The sequence below is a fragment of the Chanodichthys erythropterus genome, chromosome 16 (assembly GCF_024489055.1).
Source record: "Chanodichthys erythropterus isolate Z2021 chromosome 16, ASM2448905v1, whole genome shotgun sequence".
NCBI classification, from domain to species: domain Eukaryota; kingdom Metazoa; phylum Chordata; class Actinopteri; order Cypriniformes; family Xenocyprididae; genus Chanodichthys; species Chanodichthys erythropterus.
In genome coordinates this window covers 10,494,848-10,512,246 of record NC_090236.1, presented here as the reverse complement: position 1 = coordinate 10,512,246, position 17,399 = coordinate 10,494,848, and the positions used below count along the sequence as shown (strand labels likewise).

Below are 17,399 nucleotides of genomic sequence, written 5' to 3'. Positions count from 1 at the left end.
CTTCTGACTCGTCACAGGAACATTAGCAAAATTATTTTAGAACATATTTTTGTTAGCTGGAAAATTGACATGATTATTTGTGAATGACAATTTTGTCTGTCACAATTGCCCCTAGACTCCCTACTACTGAAACAGATGTGAATAAAAGTGTGACCAGATCATAACTTGAACTTTAGACTCTATCTTAACATTTAGCCAGATGTTGCAAGACATTCAGTGTTATGAGGGGGGAAGCCAAGGAAGTGCAGCAGTTACTACAAACACACATAAACAGCTCAAGATACAGGAAGAGAAACTTACACAATGGCCGCATACACAAAAGTATTCTACATTTCAATCGGGTTTTGGCTCATTTTAGGTAAGTATTAAATGTTGTTCTGTGTTTGTCTCTAATGTATTCTGTTTATCATTTTGACAGATTTTTATGCTCAGCTATTCATATTGTGTTTAATGTGGTTTATATCTGATTCAGTGATTTATTGTTAATCCTGGACATAATAATAGCTTGTGTTGTGTGTTTAGGTGTTGAATGTGGCTGGTCAAATCACATTTTAACTATTACGCCTGGAGGATCTGTCACCATCCCATGTCATTATAATGAGACAAACCCACATCAGAAGAAATACTGGCACTCAGAAATTGATAAATCTAAAATATACACAAACACATCAGAGGAGAATCTGTCAGTGATTGATCATCCTGATCAGAGTCTCTTTACTGTGACTATGAGAAACCTGCAGGATAAAGACACTGGAGGTTATTCTTGTGTTGTGGAGACTGATGGACTGTTGACTTTTGGATACGATCTTCATCTTAGGGTTCAGCCTGGTATGAGATTTTGTAATTGTTTTAATCACATTCTAATGTCTAATTCTCTGACTTCACACACATGTATTTAATAATCTCAAATATCTTTGTGTGTTCAGCTCCTGATGTGTCTGTGGTGAGCAGCAGTGTATCTGGACATGAAGGGTGTAATGTCAGAGTCCAGTGTTTCTACAGTTCTAGATATCAGAATGAACTCAAACAGTGGTGCAGATATAAAGATCAGAGCTGTTACACAGTGGGGAGGACTGAAACATCCCAGAGATCATCAGTCCAGATCAGTGATGATGGGAGAAGCTCCTTCACTGTGCTGATGAATGGACTGAGACTCAGTGATTCTGGATGGTACTTCTGCTCTGCTGGAGAGGCAATGAACCCTGTTCAACTCACTGTAACCAAGGCAAAACAAGGTGCATTTTTTTTTTTCTATAATTAAATATTAGTTTTATTATTATTCAAACAACCACATAGCATGACTGCAGGAGTGAGAGAGATGTAGAAAAATATATTTTTTAAATATTTTGTACAATATTTCTACATTTTTATTTTCAACTATAAAAATAATTGCCAACACATATTTCAGATCAAAACAAATTACTAAAACATTTTCAAAATACTTATGAATAATATATTTTTGAACACACACACATATTATATACATTATCAATATCTTTTAAGACATTTTCTATATTTTAAAAACATGAAAATACACATCAAAAGTATTTATTTTATGGCATATATAGGCTCTGCAGTGGTCAGCCTTTACTTCAAAACAATATGTGTGATGCAAATAGTCCTATATATAAACTACAAGAGTTATAAATTGACTGATTTTCCATTTAGATGTTTTACTCCCTTTTGTGTGGGATGCTGTCATAATTCACAGAAGACAAGAGGAAGGTGACGTCAGATTATAGTACAGAAGAAACACAATCATGAGACTTTCACAAGCAACAGAAGGGGTGTGTGTGTATGTGAGTTGGGGGGTGGTGAGGAGACGCACTTCCTCTTTAAAAATAGAATGCCATGAAATAGTTTCAACAACCGACACATCCCAACATATACGCTCAGTATCTTATTTGTTATTGAAGCAGCTACATTCACAAACAACTGTAATATGAACAGAAAAGGAAGCATACTGTATGCGTGATTTGGCATGGCAGCCAAATCGAATGGCCTTATAGCAAAACTAAATTTTATTTGAACTCTGAATGGATATATCGCCTAGAAAGTGTGCAAAGAGCTCCCTTCATAATAATTAAAAAGCTGTCAGTCATCTCAATTCATTGTGAAGCGGACTGCACAATTGTTATAAATTAACTAACGAGAGGATATACAAAGTGCAGAACTCAGCACTGGAAAAAACCCTGGCGATTCTAACTTTAAAAACTAGTATTTTCAGGCCATTGTCATGTAAATGAACCCTAAAATGCATGAAAAGGTTTCCGCTTTTAGTTGAAAATGGTGTTGTGTAAATGGCCCCTTAAACTCGTCTAATTGGTCATTGCATTCAAGAAATGAACAGATATGTTTGTGCCTTGGCTACATTGAACAACGCTTACAAACACATGTCAAATAGAAACATTTGACATTCTAAAGTGCGCAAACACCAAATCTCTTTTGACCAATATGCTATATTATGGAGAAACCTGATCCTAGACCAGCAGTTATGATCATCTTTTCCCTCTAAAAGCAACCAGAAGCAACACCAGTCAGTGGTTTGAGTGAGAAAAGCTCCACGACCCAGGCCCGCTATTGCCATGCCATGTTCCTGGTCCCTTCACAGGCCTGGTCCTCCATCACTCCACCAAGATTGCCTCTGCTCCACCACCCTCCTGATCTTTATGGGTTTTGTTTGGGCGTATGGAGCCCCCCGTAGAGGGGGAATATGTCACAGATGGTTTTGGGTTCTGTTTCATGTTTCATGTCTTATTTTGAAGATTAGTCATGATTCATGTACCTGTTTGCCCTGTGCTTCCCTTGTTTGTTTCATGAGAGATGTAGAATGTTAGAGGCTGATGTTTTTAAGGCCTTACCTTGTGCACAGATGATGTATATTAATATTATTACTTTCAGTGCACCTAATAAATAGTCTTTTATCAGTTAGTAAAGACAGTTTCAAGTAATATTGCAAAAATGTATAAAACATAGCATCTTTAGCACCTTTAATCTTTAAATACATGAGTTAGCATTGCTTAGTAGCGCAGCGTGCTTCAGAATCATCTAAGATAAGTACATGGGTTTTACACTATATCACTGCATTTTGCGTAGTCTGCTTTACCAATTCTATGTCATATCAACAGTCTGTTTAATGCTTAGAGAGGTCGCTAAGTCATTTAATTAATGGATTTCACGTAGAATGATATTTATAATTTCTGCTTACCCTAGAGTGTACCAAGGCAGTTCTCCAACGAAGCAAGAGCGCCTCAGTATGCTTAATATGTATTTTGTGTTATAATCTGTATAGTATAAACGTGTTGCGCTCTGGATAACATCAGGTGTTTTCTATGCGGCATGTTGCAGCGGCTGGAAGTGTAGCCGAATTATGGACGCGCTTTGTTGAGTGGTTGCTGCATGACTGTCAGAAATCTCTCTCTTTGCTTAAAATGCCGAGGTATTCATTAACAGGAGCGTAAATAAAAGACACTTTGCAGTGTGGTGGTCAGCCATTGACGTAGCGGAACTTGAGTTCGCTACTGAGATAAGTGAACGTTTTACACGCTCGCGGCCATACATTTCATTTGTGTTTATATGTGAGGACCGACAGCCGGTTGCACGCTGAGAAATGATGTTATGGGATTCACTGTCAAATTGCATCAACCGACATTTTATATGGGACAAAGATAGAAATGCATTAGAATGCAACTTGGACAAGATAGAATATTAATTAAAAATACTGAGTTTCTGTTAATCTCTTTCATATTACAGTATGACTGTAAATCTAAATGTTTCATAGTATTGCTCAACTCAACAACTCTTCAAAGCTGATGTTTCATGTACCTATGTGTTCGGGCTGGGTCAGCTGATGCATGTTGGAGTCCTGCTCATTAATTTTCCGTTCATCCAAATGAGTTCACTTTCAGGAGTATACAGGGTCCAATGACATTTTCAAACGATGCTACGTCATTATACTATTATTTGCTTATCTTATCTCTATTAGCCTGCAACGTTTTACCATTTGTTAAAGCGACACACAATGCGCGTTCTAATTGGTATGTTTGAGCCTTTTGGCTCAGACACACATAGACATAGGCCACTAGAGCTAAGCCATTCAGCGTGGTAGCCCAGGTACACATAGCCATATCGTTCACTAGAGCTAAGCCATTCTGCGTGGTAGCCCAGGCACACTAGACTACTAGGTAGTGGTCTATTACTAGGTCTAATAAGCCCCGTTTCCACCGCAGGAACTTTACCCAGGAACTAGGGACTTTGGGCTGGTACTTGGTGTGTTTCCACCGCAGGAACCAGGAACTAAAAAAAGTTCCGGGTAAAATTTCCCCCTCAGAAAAGTCCCTGATGGCGAGGTGGTACTTTTTCAAAGTTCAGGAACTTTCGGGGGTGGGACTAGGCGCTGAACACGCTGATTGGTCAGATTCACGCCGCATTTGATTGGTCAACTCCACGCAGTAGTAAATTCCATAATAACATTCTTCACAACTTTGGATAATTTTGATTGATTGTTTTCTTACCAATCTTGTTCTGTCTGCCCAATGGCGCACGTTCGTCCCAGCCATCTCACGGTCGATGTCAGCAACTGCTGATAAGACACGTTGTCTCATTTTATATCGAGAATTACTAGCTTTCTGTATACGCTTTACTATCAGTGCTCGTCTGTTTTCTGCCGTTTGGTTCATTATTTCTTTAGTAAACCAATACACCTTGAGCATTCCTTGATTCTCCTCCATACTGCTTTTTCTGTCGCACAAGAATGATTAGGGTCCGTCACTGACAGGAAGAAACAGTTGTGTGCAGTACTACGTCACCGGACAAATTAGCCTAATCTTCACGGTACTTTAGACCATGTGGAAAATCAGAAGGCAACCGTTCTGGTGGGGACAAAAAGTTCCTGGGAGAAAAGTTCCTGGTACAATTGTTCCGGGTAATTTCTGTGAAAACGCGGCTATAGACCACTAGAGCCAATCCTTACAGCCCAGAAATACTTGTCGTGGCAAAAAATGGGCCAGGCACACATAGATAGCACACGGTTCCTATGGCTCTTCGGAGCAGCAGCAGTACATATGGTTTGGCGGTAGATCTGCTGGGGGGTTAGAGTGAATCATCATCTTGCCTTCTGCTTTGATGGGGGATCTCTGACATGCAATACACCGGCTTGTATTGTCCAATATCATGTCACCTGCTCTGTTGGGGGGTTATTCATGTACACTATATTGTACAGCAGCAGCATGTCTACTTGCTCACAGCAGCGGGTCATGTATGTATTGGCAGTAGCAAGTCCCGTACTTGCTCTGCAGCAGCAGCAACAATAATCAACAGCAGCAGCAGCAATTAAGCAGCAGCAGCGTAGCAGATCTATTCTGCCAAGACCAAAAATATCTACATTGTCATATCCATTACCATACCAAACACTCCGAGAGTTGTCATGACAGAAATAACATTTTCATAACTTAATATGGGAACATTAGCAAAATGATTTTAGAATACATTTTTGTTAGCTGGAAAATTGACATGATTATTTGTGAACGACAAAATTTTGTCTGTCACAATTGCCCCCGGACTCCCTACTACTGAAACAGATGTTCATGTTGTGCTTAATGTGGTTTATGTGAGGATATCTGATTCAGTGATTGTTAATCCTGGTCATAATAATAGCTTGTGTTGTGTGTTTAGGTGTTGAATGTGGCTGGTCAAATCATTTTTTAACTATTAAGCCAGGAGGATCTGTCACCATCCCATGTCATTATAATGAGACAAACCCTCCACAGAAGAAATACTGGTCCTCAGTATATGGCAAATTTAACAAATACACAAACACATCAGAGGAGAATCTGTCAGTAATTGATCATCCTGATCAGAGTCTCTTTACTGTGACTATGAGAAACCTGCAGGATAAAGACACTGGAGGTTATTCTTGTGCTGTGGAGACTGACGGACTGTCGACTATTACATACAATATTTATCTTAGGGTTCAGCCTGGTATGAGATTTTGTAATTTATTTTAATCATATTCTAATGTCTAATTCTCTGACTTCACACACATGCATTTAATAATCTCAAATCTCTCTGTGTGTTCAGCTCCTGTTGTGTCTGTGGTGAGCAGCAGTGTATCTGGACATGAAGGTGGTAATGTCAGTGTCCAGTGTTTCTACAGTTCTGGATATCAGGATAAACTCAAACAGTGGTGCAGATATAAAGATCAGAGCTGTTACACAGTGGGGAGGACTGACACATCCCAGAATTCATCAGTCCAGATCAGTGATGATGGGAGAAGATCCTTCACTGTGCTGATGACTGGACTGAGACTCAGTGATTCTGGATGGTTTTTCTGCTCTGCTAGAGAGGCAATGAACCCTGTTCAACTCACTGTAATTATAGACAAAAGAAGGTACTTTTTTCAATAATTAAATTTTTTGCTATTACATATGAAATAGAACACAACTAAACTTGCTTTGCTTTCTACTTCTGACAGTAAACGAGGCCACAGACAATCAGACAGAATTGTTAGTGTTGAAACATTTCTCATTAAAATGAGCTTCCTCTCAGAATAATCTTCCTGGGATTATTCTATATTTGCCTATTTTGTCGTCAGTGCTCTATTGCCTTGATTTCTTTGTGTTTAATGCTTACATCATTTCCTCATTGCCCTGGTAAATTTTCTTTTTTTGTTCTGTTTTTTGCAGAAATTTCTAAAAATAATAATACAACTAAAGTCACTGAAGAAATACAAATGCACATCTTTACTGTTTAAAGTAAAATAAAGCTTAAACTAATTATAAATACTTTTAGGCTGAAATAGATTAACAAAATTTAATAAAGGTCTGATCAAAGTTTAGATCAGATTCCTTTTATTCAGCCGCATTAGTTCCAGAACTCTGAGTTTTTTTGAATGAACAGATTTGAAAGTGTTTTCTTATTTCCCACAGAAATAAAGAGCTTCTGACTGTGTGGCTTCCAGTTTCAGCTGCTCTTCTGCTGCTGTTGATTCTAGTCGGTGTTATTTTTACCTGGAGATGGAAACAGAGATCCAGTCAGTTTGACCTGCACTCCATTCTTAATTGTTTTAAAGTTTTTTTTTCATGCCCTGATATTTTATCATTTCAACAGCACAGATTCAATAGTATAAACTCTGTTTATGTCATTTGTTATTGTTTCCCATTTTAAAATAAAGAGCAAGATAAACACCAAATCATAGAGAGAAATGACAGCAGGACCAGTGACCCAGTAAGTCTTTTAATTTATGAGCATCTAGTAATGAAAATGTTCATAAAGATCTGTGTATTTTCTAATTTTTTTTTTTTTTTTTTTTTTTTACAATTGCATTATTGTGTATAAAACTGAACTGTTTAGATAAAGATTTCAACAGTAGTTAAACGTTCCCTTTCAGAACATTCAGAAAACATTCAGAAATATTTTGTAATAAATTCATGGGCAAAGTTGAATTAGAATAGAATAGAATTGAACCAAAGTGATTGATATAAGACTCTCTGTGTCTTATGCCAGGATCCATCTAGTAGACATGTCATCAATCTCCAGGCCAATTAAAACTTTTTAGAGCATTTTAGAGTTGTTTTCCCCTTATTTCTCATATCATTACATTGGTTTGGCCATGGAAACTGTTGTCCATTTAGTGAATCATATGTCGATTTCTTGTGTGAAATGCAGATCTACTGTGAACCTGAAGATCCTGTGATATACAACATTATAAATGATGAATGCTCAAATGTAAGTATACCAGACACACTACTGACATGAAAGTTCAGAGTATGACATATTAAGAGTAAGATTTGATGAACATGTTTAATTAGGATCCCATCAAAGACAAAACCTACAGTTCTATCAGTGATGCTCCTGTGAATGCAGCAGTAAGTTTTACAGAAATGTATTAATTCATGGATTTATTGTGATGCTGGCAGTATGTAAAAAATTATCTTGCACTTCCAGAAGCCTCCAACAGGGGCACTAATGTACAGCTTGGTGGGTCCACACTAACAGCAGTGAGAAGAACACAAGAACAGACACTTCTGACTGGACTGAGTGATTCTGGACGATTCTGCTGGAGAGACTCTGAACCCTGTTCAACTCACGGTCACATTAGTATTGCAGTTTTTCTGCTCTACAGTACAATTGTCTACAATTGTTTATCAAAACAGATGAGTTGATTCTCAGTGAAATTGTCAAACTCTTCAAAACTTCTAAGCATTCTTTCATCTTGTGAGCGATCACATGCAAAATGGACTATTCAGTTATCAAAATCTGTCAAACCTTAATTTATGTTCCATAGCACTACATTTATTTTGGTAGAAGTGTGTTCAGATTCACAGTTGAATGTCGTGGAAGAGCAATAATGTGTTAGAGGAAGACATAGAGATGGACAAGTAAAAATGAACAAGACACTGTGAATTTTCAGTCTACATATAACATATAACAAATGCACATTTGTTTTGGCCAGACCCTCTCCTGCGGTCTGTCCTCGCTTAATACATCTGAGATGATTTATCAGATGCCAGATCTTCTAATCGCAACTGATTTCATTGATCTAATTTGGTTCTTCAAATGAATTTGTGGGTTTGATTAAAATACCTTGATTAAGTTGTCTGAGATTACTGCACGTTCTTGTGTTCTTTGGAAAGGGCAGATATATTGATACTCAAAACCATGATCAGCAATGCAGAAATTGGCTGGCGGCAAGACAGCGACGTCATGACATCATATTAAAAAATAAAGACATTTCTGGGCAGTTATAAGGAAACAGCCAAACCACCAAAATTACATAGAAGTTGACGTCAGATTATAGTACAGAAGAAACACAATCATGAGACTTTCACAACCAACAGACCAACAACCACCATTTTTTCTTTCTTTGACTCATAACAAGCAACCATAGGGTTTTGGGGGGTGGGGTGGGGTAGGATGTGAATCAATGGCAGAAGAGATGCACTTCCTCTTTAAATATAGAATGTCATGAAACAGTTTCAGGTTACGTGTCGCCTAGCAACAACCTACACATCCAAGCATAAACACTCCAGATATATTATTTGTTAGTAAAGGAGCTACGTTCACAAACCACTGTGAACAGAATAATATGAACAGAAAAGGAAGCATACTGTATGCATGATTTGGCATGGCAGCTAATTTGAATTGCCTTACCTAATGTAGCAAAACTAAATCTTATTCTAACTCGGAATAGATATATATCACATAGACAGTGTGCAAGAGCTCCCTTTATATTTATTAAAAAAGCTGTCAGTCATCTCAATTCATTGCGATCTCACAAAGCTCTGCTATAATCAATGAAGCGGACTGCACAATTGTTATAAAAATCAATCCTGTATTTGAGACATTGTAATTTCCTTTATGGTACTGTTTTCATTTAAATGCAAAATTCTTCTTATAAATTCTGATCTTAATTACACCTGTATCAGTATTTAAGAATTAGCAGTAATACAATTGGATGAAAGGTCAATGTTTAAAGGGTTTTCTTATTTTTATCATTAGTTTCTGTTCTAGATACCTACATCTTTAATCTGCAAGCTATATTGGGTTGTGTAGTGTCATGTAGTGAAGTAGAGACTTACTAAAAACTGTACACATTTGTGTGTGTTTTTTAGTAACACTTTACAGTAAAGGTCAACCATTAGCTGCATTAAGTATGATAAACTTAAAAGGTTCATTTTAATGTTAATTTGTAAATACTATTAGGCTCATGGTCATCTCACGACCTTACAGAGGATAAGCAGTATAGAGAATATTGCTAATTCATGGTCAATCATTATATATTAATGGCACAATATGTCATTTTTGCCACTAGAGGTCACTTATTCAAAACAAAGGCATTGCTTGACTCCTTGATTTTGTAGAATCATGGGATGTGTTGTCTTCACGTCTACAACCAGTTGAAAAGAATCCAATGGGACTCGGGCAGAAATCATATTCATGGTGGGGGGTGCTATAGGTACCTTGCCGCCCATGCTCCATGGCCAAGGTCTGCCCATGGTCTTACTGCCCAGGCCCACGACAGCTCCACAATCCAGGCCCGCCATTGCCATGTCCTGGTCCTGTCCCTCTTCACGGGCATTCCCTGAAGATCTCCTCTGCTCCACCACCCTCCTGGACTTTATGGGTTTTGTTTGGGTGTCTGGAGCTGCCGATAGAGTGGGGAATATGTCACAGATGGTTTTGGTTATTGTTTCATGTCTAATTTTTGACGTGTAGTCAGTTTCATGTACCTGTTTGCCATGTGCTTCCCTTGTTTGTGTCCTATGTTGTCATTGGTTAATTGTCTTTCACAGGTGTGTCTGTTTATCATTAGTCTGTGTATTTAAGCCCTCATGTTTGCCATGCATGTTTGTTCCCTGTAACCACTATTGGTGACTGTTCCTGTTTAAAGTCAAGTAGCCAAACCATGTCAAGTTCGTGTCTTTGTTTTGTATTTTGTTTCTTATTAATAAACTGCACTTGGTTTATTCAATCTCGCCTCCAGTGGATAACATTACAATTGTGCCTGTAATGTTAATTTATATAACTTGAAATGTTAACAATTTAATAGAATATATGTAGAAATTAACATTAATCTAGATTAATAAATGCATGTTATGCTGTATGAAACATAAAAAATATGCCAAATTGAAACCTTAACGTCCATCAAAGAATAAATTTAAATATTTATTTATGTTTTATTTTATTCATATGTGTACTCTATGTAGTCTACACACCCCTTAGCCAGATACTGAAAGACTTCTAAGAGCGTGTTTTACATATAAGACAACATGAGGACAGAACAAAGGAAGCTGACCAGTTGTAGGCTAAAACACAACGGCCACATACACAAATGCAACATATTGTACATTTTAATCTGGTTTTGTAATGATAAAATTCATTTTTATTTAAAATGTGTTAACTGTATCAATAAAGCATATAGGGTCATACATTTATTTGCAGTAAGTAAAACAAATAAAATAAATGCAATAAATAACCTTTCTTAAAATATATTAAAGCTGCTGTCCGTAACTTTTTTTGGTTAAAAATGATCCAAAAATCAATTTTTGAGCAAGTGCATAACCAGCCAATGTTCAAAACTATCTCCTTATCTTAGCTCGATTCACAATGGTAAACTTGTAATAATGTTTTATAATAAGAGTGACCTGGTGGATTTCCGAGGGAAATTCGAGCATGCGGTCATTCGTCTTTGCGTCAGTACGTCACGTCTGGAGGAATCCAAGCTAGTCGGCTTTATCATGTGAGGATGCTGCTTGTAGCAGATCATTTACAGCCTGTTCTCACAGCAGCTAAAATAATTAAACCTCAATCTGACACTGACAATCATCCGTGAAAACTGGAGATTCACCTGTATTCAAAAGCAAAAGACTTTGGATGGCAGGGTGGTTACAGAAATTGAAATCTACAAGTAATGCTAATATACACTAATTACATAGTTATGCAATGCTGATGTTGTTAACATTAACAATTTGAGAACAAAGTATAACTGTAATAATAATTTGTATCGCAGTAATATAATCCAGGCTAAGTAATCATTAGATTTATTATTGTAGGCCTAATGCTTTTTTCCTCAGATGGTCAAAAGTAGCAGAAATGTTACTTACTTAGTTAGATGACATTTTCCGGTGAAAATTCTTATATTGGTCATACTTTCAAGACGTAGAATTTGAGATTCTACCAGAGATTATATCAGTAAACAGAAGAAGCTCCAGCTACACTGGTATGTATGGTGTGAGAGGCTTGAAGCTTGAAATTAGTTGTCACAACAAGCGAGAAATAAGAAAAAATATGCCAAACTTCTGAGGAATCACCTGAGGGGTGTTTCCAGAAAGCAGGTTATGTGATTTACCTGGTAAGTTTAGTCAGTGTAAGTGGATAACCTCAACTTCTAGTTCCAAAACTTGGGGCCTAGGTAAACCAGTTTAAGTGGATAGTTGCATATGTTTTCAGATTATGTTGTGCCAACTCTGGGTTTTAGGCACCATTAAAGTGTCTCTGCTTTTAGCGGTATTCATCGCCACAGAGTGGTGTGGGTGTGACATCACTTTTAGGCCAAAATGCGGCAATGAGTTAGCATTTTAGCACTTCCGGTTTCACCGTCCGTAAGTCAATGGGTTTTTGAATGGGATTTTGGTTAAATGGCTGAAATAAGGTCTGTGGTGAACACAAGCTCAAAGGCCAAAACTTTCTTTGACTTATAGCCAACAACATACAAGTAAATATTGGCTATGCAAATTGTTTTATATCTTGCAGTTACTAATTGTTTCAGAATTTTTAGAGAACATTCAAAAGTTCCATTCCCATCATTTTTCCAAAGCTATTAAATTCAATGTTCACAAAACATTCATATAAACCAAGAAAAAAAAAAAAAACTCTTAAAAAACATTTTGAAAGTTGAGATAACATTCAGAAATAACATTTTCATAACTTAATATGGGAACATTAGCAAAATGATTTTTGAACATATTTTTGTTAACTGGAAAATTGACATGATTATTTGTGAATGACAAAATTTTGTATATCACAATTGCCCCCAGACCCCATACTACTGAAACAGATATAAATAAAAGTGTGACCAGATCATAACACATATTTAATGTGGTTTATGTGAGGATATTGGATTCAGTGATTATTGTTAATCCTGGATGTAATAATAGTTTGTGATTTTGTTTAGGTGTTGAATGCTACAGTGGTGGGTCATATCATGTTTTAACTATTAAGACTGGAGGATCTGTCACCATCCCATGTCATTATGATAAGAAAAAAACAATGCAGAAGAAATACTGGTCCTCACACAACACTCTATCTAATATCTACACAAACACAACAGAGGATAATCTGTCAGTAATTGATCATCCTGATCAGAGTCTATTTACTGTGACTATGAGAAACCTGCACTATAGAGACACTGGAGATTATTATTGTGCTGTGGAGACTGGAGGACAGGTGAAAATTACATACGATCTTTATCTTAGGATTCAGTCTGGTATGAGATTTTGTCATTTTTTAAAATCACATTCTAATGTCTAATTCTCTGACTTCACACATATGTATTTGATAATCTCAAATGACTCTGTGTGTTCAGCTCCTGATGTTTCTGTGGTGAGCAGCAGTGTATCTGGACATGAAGGTGGTAATGTCAGTGTCCAGTGTTTCTACAGTTTTGGATATAAGTATGAACTCAAACAGTGGTGCAGATATGAAGATCAGAGCTGTTACACAGTGGGGAGGACTGACACATCCCAGAATTCATCAGTCCAGATCAGTGATGATGGGAGAAGCTCCTTCACTGTGCTGATGACTGGACTGAGACTCAGTGATTCTGGATGGTTCTTCTGCTCTGCTGGAGAGGCAATGAACCCTGTTCATCTCACTGTAATTGAGGCAAAACCAGGTAAAACCTATTTAATACTGTATTTTAAAACTGAATAAAAATATAAAACTCAGTCCATAATCAATACTATAACGTTTTTGCTGTTATTTGGCAGTAAGTGTGACCGACATTGAGAAGGACAAGTAAGTATTAACAAATTCTCTTTTTTTGTGATTTATTCTTTAGCAACATCTAAACTTTGTATGTCTTTAATGTTATAAAACGTCTCGGTTACGTATGTAACCCTCGTTCCCTGAAGGAGGGAACGGAGACGTACGTCAGTAGTGACCGACGAATTGGGATATCGCTTAGAGAGCCCTATCATCTTCGTGTAAACTAAAACAAGCCAATGGAATTGGCGTGCGATATTTGCATAATGCGCACCGCCCCCGTCAGGTGTATATAAATAGGAAGCAGATGCAATCGCACTCTGTTTTTCGCTGAGGAGACAACTGGTGTCCGCGCTACAGCGAGGGTACAGAAACTGTGGCGACGGGACGTACGTCTCCGTTCCCTCCTTCAGGGAACGAGGGTTACATACGTAACCGAGACGTTCCCTTTCAGTCGGTCACGTTCGACGTACGTCAGTAGTGACCGACGAATTGGGATCCCAACTAAAGCGCCACAGTTACGAAACCCCTTCCAGTGCCCAGCGCAAGCTCAGCCGCCCATAGCACCGGCTGGCGGTGAAGGGGGCGAGCTTACACCGAGAGAGTCTACTGCTGTCTAACCACTACCCACTAAGTAAACTAGACACACTGGCGAAGCGAACCCGTAAGGGACGCTGCGGAGACCACTACCTACCCAATGGGGGAGGAGTTTACGTGGGAAATACACACATGGACTGGCCCGGGGGGCAGTACGCATATGGAGTCCCTGGGATGGCTCCACCTGGTAGGGGGAGACTCATCTGACAGGTGACAGCAGAGCTGGCTCTGCTAAGGGAAAGACACGGACTCGGCCCGTAGGGAGTTTTAAACCGTGGAAAATACACATATGGGACCGCTCACGTAGAGGGGTCACGACATATGGGCCCCAGCCAACAGACAGCGTCAGCGACGGATGTAGGCCTGGCATCAGACACTCCGCAATGTCAGAGCCGAAGGGGGATGCGGAGGAACTCGACAGGGTTCGCCAAGCGGGGAACGCGACTGGAGTGAAAGTATGCACGTATCCGGCCAGTGGCGGGAATGGCATTGCAAGCCGACACTTAGAGTGGGTACAACACGTCTACCGACTAGTGGATGCGAGTACACGTGAGGATACCGGCTCTACACGTAGGCTATAAAACCTAGCGAACGTGTTAGGTGTCGCCCAGCCCGCAGCTCTACAGATATCTGTCAGCGAGGCGCCATGAGCCAGCGCCCAGGAAGAGGCCACCCCTCTGGTGGAGTGGGCTCTCAACCCGAGCGGGCAAGGCACGCCCTGGGATTCGTACGCCAAGGCGATGGCGTCCACTATCCAGTGGGCCATCCTCTGCTTGGAGACAGCCTTTCCCTTCTGCTGGCCTCCGTAACAGATGAAGAGCTGATCTGAGGTCCTGAAGCTTCGCGTTCTGTCCACGTAAACGCGCAGAGCGCGGACGGGACAGAGCAAAGCTAGGGCTGGGTCTGCCTCCTCCGAGGGCAGCGCTTGCAGGTTCACTACCTGATCTCTGAAGGGAGTGGTAGGAACCTTGGGCACGTATCCAGGCCGGGGTCTCAGGATGACGTGAGAATCACCGGGCCCGAATTCTAGGCACGTTTCGTCGACCGAAAATGCATGCAGATCCCCTACCCTCTTCAGGGAAGCCAATGCAACCAGAAGAACCGTCTTAAGAGACATTAGTTTCAGGTCGACTGATTGCAAAGGTTCAAAGGGATGACCCCTAGTGGAAGGAGCTCTAGCGGAAGTGATGGTGTCTACGACCGCTTGCGGGAGATCACTCAGAACCTCCGCATCCCGTCCAGGGACCACACGTGGAGGTTCCATAGATCGGGACGCGGGTGCCACAGGGTGCCCCGTCTCTGAGTCAGGAGGTCCTTCCTCAGAGGAATCGGCCAGGGAGGGGCTGTCGCGAGGAGGATGAGGTCTGAGAACCAGGTCCGAGTGGGCTAGTACGGAGCCACTAACAGAACCTGCTCCCCGTCCTCCCTGACCTTGCACAGGAGTTGTGCGAGAAGGCTCACTGGGGGAAACGCATATTTGCGCAGACCCGGGGGCCAGCTGTGTGCCAGGGCATCCGTGCCGAGCGTGCCGCCGGTCAGGGAATAAAACCACTGGCAGTGGGCAGTTTCTGGGGAGGCAAACAGGTCTACCTGAGCCTCGCCGAAATGCTGCCAAATCAGCTGAACCACCTGGGGGTGGAGCCGCCACTCGCCCGCAAGTGGAGGCTGCCGTGACAGCTCGTCGGCTGCACGGTTGAGCACACCTGGGACATGAGTGGCCCGAAGGGACCTCAGATACTTCTGACTCCACAACAAGAGATGGCGGGCGAGTTGCGACATGCGACGGGAGCGTAGACCACCCTGACGGTTGATGTACGCAACGGCCGCAGTGCTGTCTGAGCGGACTAGAACGTGCTTGCCTGACAACAGCTTCTTGAAGCGGGCCAACGCAAGACGTACCGCTAGCAACTCGAGGCAATTGATATGCCAATGCAGCTGAGGCCCCGTCCAAAGACCTGCCACTGCATGCCCGTTGTACGTGGCCCCCCATCCCGTGGCAGAGGCATCTGTGGAGACCACAGCATGCCTGGACACTTGTTCGAGGGGTACTCCGGCCCGCAGGAACGAAGGGTCCGACCACCGGACAAGGGTGCGACGGCAGCTCGTGTCACGGGGACACGGAGCATGCCGCACTGCCACGCCCATCTCGGGACCCGGCCGCGGAGCCAGTGTTGAAGCGGTCTCATATGAAGCAATCCGAGCGGCGTGACCGCGGCTGCAGATGCCATATGCCCCAGGAGCCTCTGAAAATCTTTCAGTGGAGCCGCTGTCCTGCGCTTGAGCGAACTCAGGCAGTTCAACACCGACTGGACGCGCGCCTCGGTGAGACGCGCAGTCCATGCAACCGAGTCTAGCTCGAGACCGAGATAAGAGATCCTCTGCCCGGGGGCGAGTTTGCTCTTGTCCCAGTTGACCCGAAGACCCAACCGGCTGAGGTGAGCTAAAACCATGTCCCTGTGTTCGCACAACTGCTCTCGCGAGCTGGCCAGGATCAGCCAGTCGTCGAGATAGTTGAGAATACGAAAGCCCTGTTCCTTGAGGGGAACAATGGCCGCCTCCGCAACCTTCGTAAAGACGCGGGGTGACAGGGCCAGCCCAAAGGGTAGGACTTTGTACTGATATGCCCGACCCTCGAACGCAAACCGGAGGAAGGGTCTGTGTCGAGGCAGAATCGAGACATGAAAGTACGCGTCCTTCAGGTCTATTGCTGCAAACCAATCCCGGGGACGGACGCATTCAAAAATGCGCTTCTGCGTGAGCATCTTGAACGGCATCTTGTGAAGGTACCGGTTCAGGACGCGCAGATCCAGGTTTGGCTGTAGCCCACCGCCCTTTTTCGGTACAATGAAGTAGGGGCTGTAGAACCCCGACTTCATATCGGCTGGAGGGACCGGCTCGATTGCATCCTTCGCCAGCAGGACAGCAATCTCCGCCCGGAGAACAGGTGCACTGTCCAACGACACCTGAGTGAAGTGGACACCCCTGAAAACCGGGGGACGCCGGGCGAACTGAATCGCATAGCCGAGTCTGATAGTGCGAATGAGCCAGCGGGACGGGCTGGGAAGCGTGATCCACGCCTCCAGACTCCGAGCCAGCAGGACCAAAGGCACCACAGACGCACCGGGGGTGGGGCAGCAAGGCAGAGAGGGACCCGACTCGGACGGCATGGGAGCGGCCCGGAGTGAGGTCGGACTCTGCGAGGCAGCAGTGCGAATGGGAGACGGCGCACGGGACGCGGTCTGCGCCATCACACTGCCGCCTACTGGCGGAATGGGAGGGGGTTGCGAGTGGCGAGGCGGGGCCTGGCACACTGGCGAACG

At 41.9% G+C, this 17,399-nt stretch overlaps 2 protein-coding genes across 4 annotated transcripts; both read left to right on the top strand.

Annotated features, from left to right (window-relative positions):
- The first annotated feature begins 242 nt into the window (after positions 1 to 242).
- Positions 243 to 10,413, top strand: LOC137002424 (polymeric immunoglobulin receptor-like). Of its 3 annotated transcripts, XM_067362045.1 has the most exons (11): positions 243 to 358; positions 523 to 828; positions 927 to 1,235; positions 1,669 to 1,725; positions 5,674 to 5,979; positions 6,079 to 6,388; positions 6,927 to 7,030; positions 7,172 to 7,224; positions 7,666 to 7,725; positions 7,809 to 7,865; positions 7,945 to 10,413. In XM_067362045.1, exons 1-11 carry the CDS (start codon positions 304 to 306, stop codon positions 7,990 to 7,992), a joined length of 1,665 nt encoding a protein of 554 aa, XP_067218146.1. In that variant the 5' UTR covers positions 243 to 303; the 3' UTR covers positions 7,993 to 10,413. The 3 variants fall into 3 exon arrangements, with proteins under 3 accessions (XP_067218146.1, XP_067218147.1, XP_067218148.1); XM_067362046.1 differs by lacking the exon at positions 1,669 to 1,725; XM_067362047.1 differs by lacking the exon at positions 7,809 to 7,865.
- A 710-nt stretch (positions 10,414 to 11,123) lies between these two features.
- On the top strand, positions 11,124 to 13,568 carry LOC137003741 (polymeric immunoglobulin receptor-like). The gene is made up of 5 exons (XM_067364029.1): positions 11,124 to 11,196; positions 12,674 to 12,985; positions 13,085 to 13,393; positions 13,488 to 13,515; positions 13,559 to 13,568. The coding sequence occupies exons 1-5, from the start codon at positions 11,124 to 11,126 to the stop codon at positions 13,566 to 13,568; spliced, it is 732 nt and encodes a 243-aa protein (XP_067220130.1).
- The last annotated feature ends 3,831 nt before the right edge of the window (positions 13,569 to 17,399 follow it).

Excerpts from the sequence above, each read along its gene's own strand:
- LOC137002424 (XM_067362045.1), top strand. The coding sequence starts at position 304 with ATGGCCGCATACACAAAAGTATTCTACATTTCAATCGGGTTTTGGCTC. Across the intron at positions 829-926 it reads TCATCTTAGGGTTCAGCCTG|CTCCTGATGTGTCTGTGGTG; the intron begins GTATGAGATTTT and ends TTGTGTGTTCAG. Across the intron at positions 6,389-6,926 it reads GTAATTATAGACAAAAGAAG|AAATAAAGAGCTTCTGACTG; the intron begins GTACTTTTTTCA and ends TATTTCCCACAG.
- LOC137003741 (XM_067364029.1), top strand. The coding sequence starts at position 11,124 with ATGTTTTATAATAAGAGTGACCTGGTGGATTTCCGAGGGAAATTCGAG. Across the intron at positions 12,986-13,084 it reads TTATCTTAGGATTCAGTCTG|CTCCTGATGTTTCTGTGGTG; the intron begins GTATGAGATTTT and ends CTGTGTGTTCAG. Across the intron at positions 13,394-13,487 it reads TGTAATTGAGGCAAAACCAG|TAAGTGTGACCGACATTGAG; the intron begins GTAAAACCTATT and ends GTTATTTGGCAG.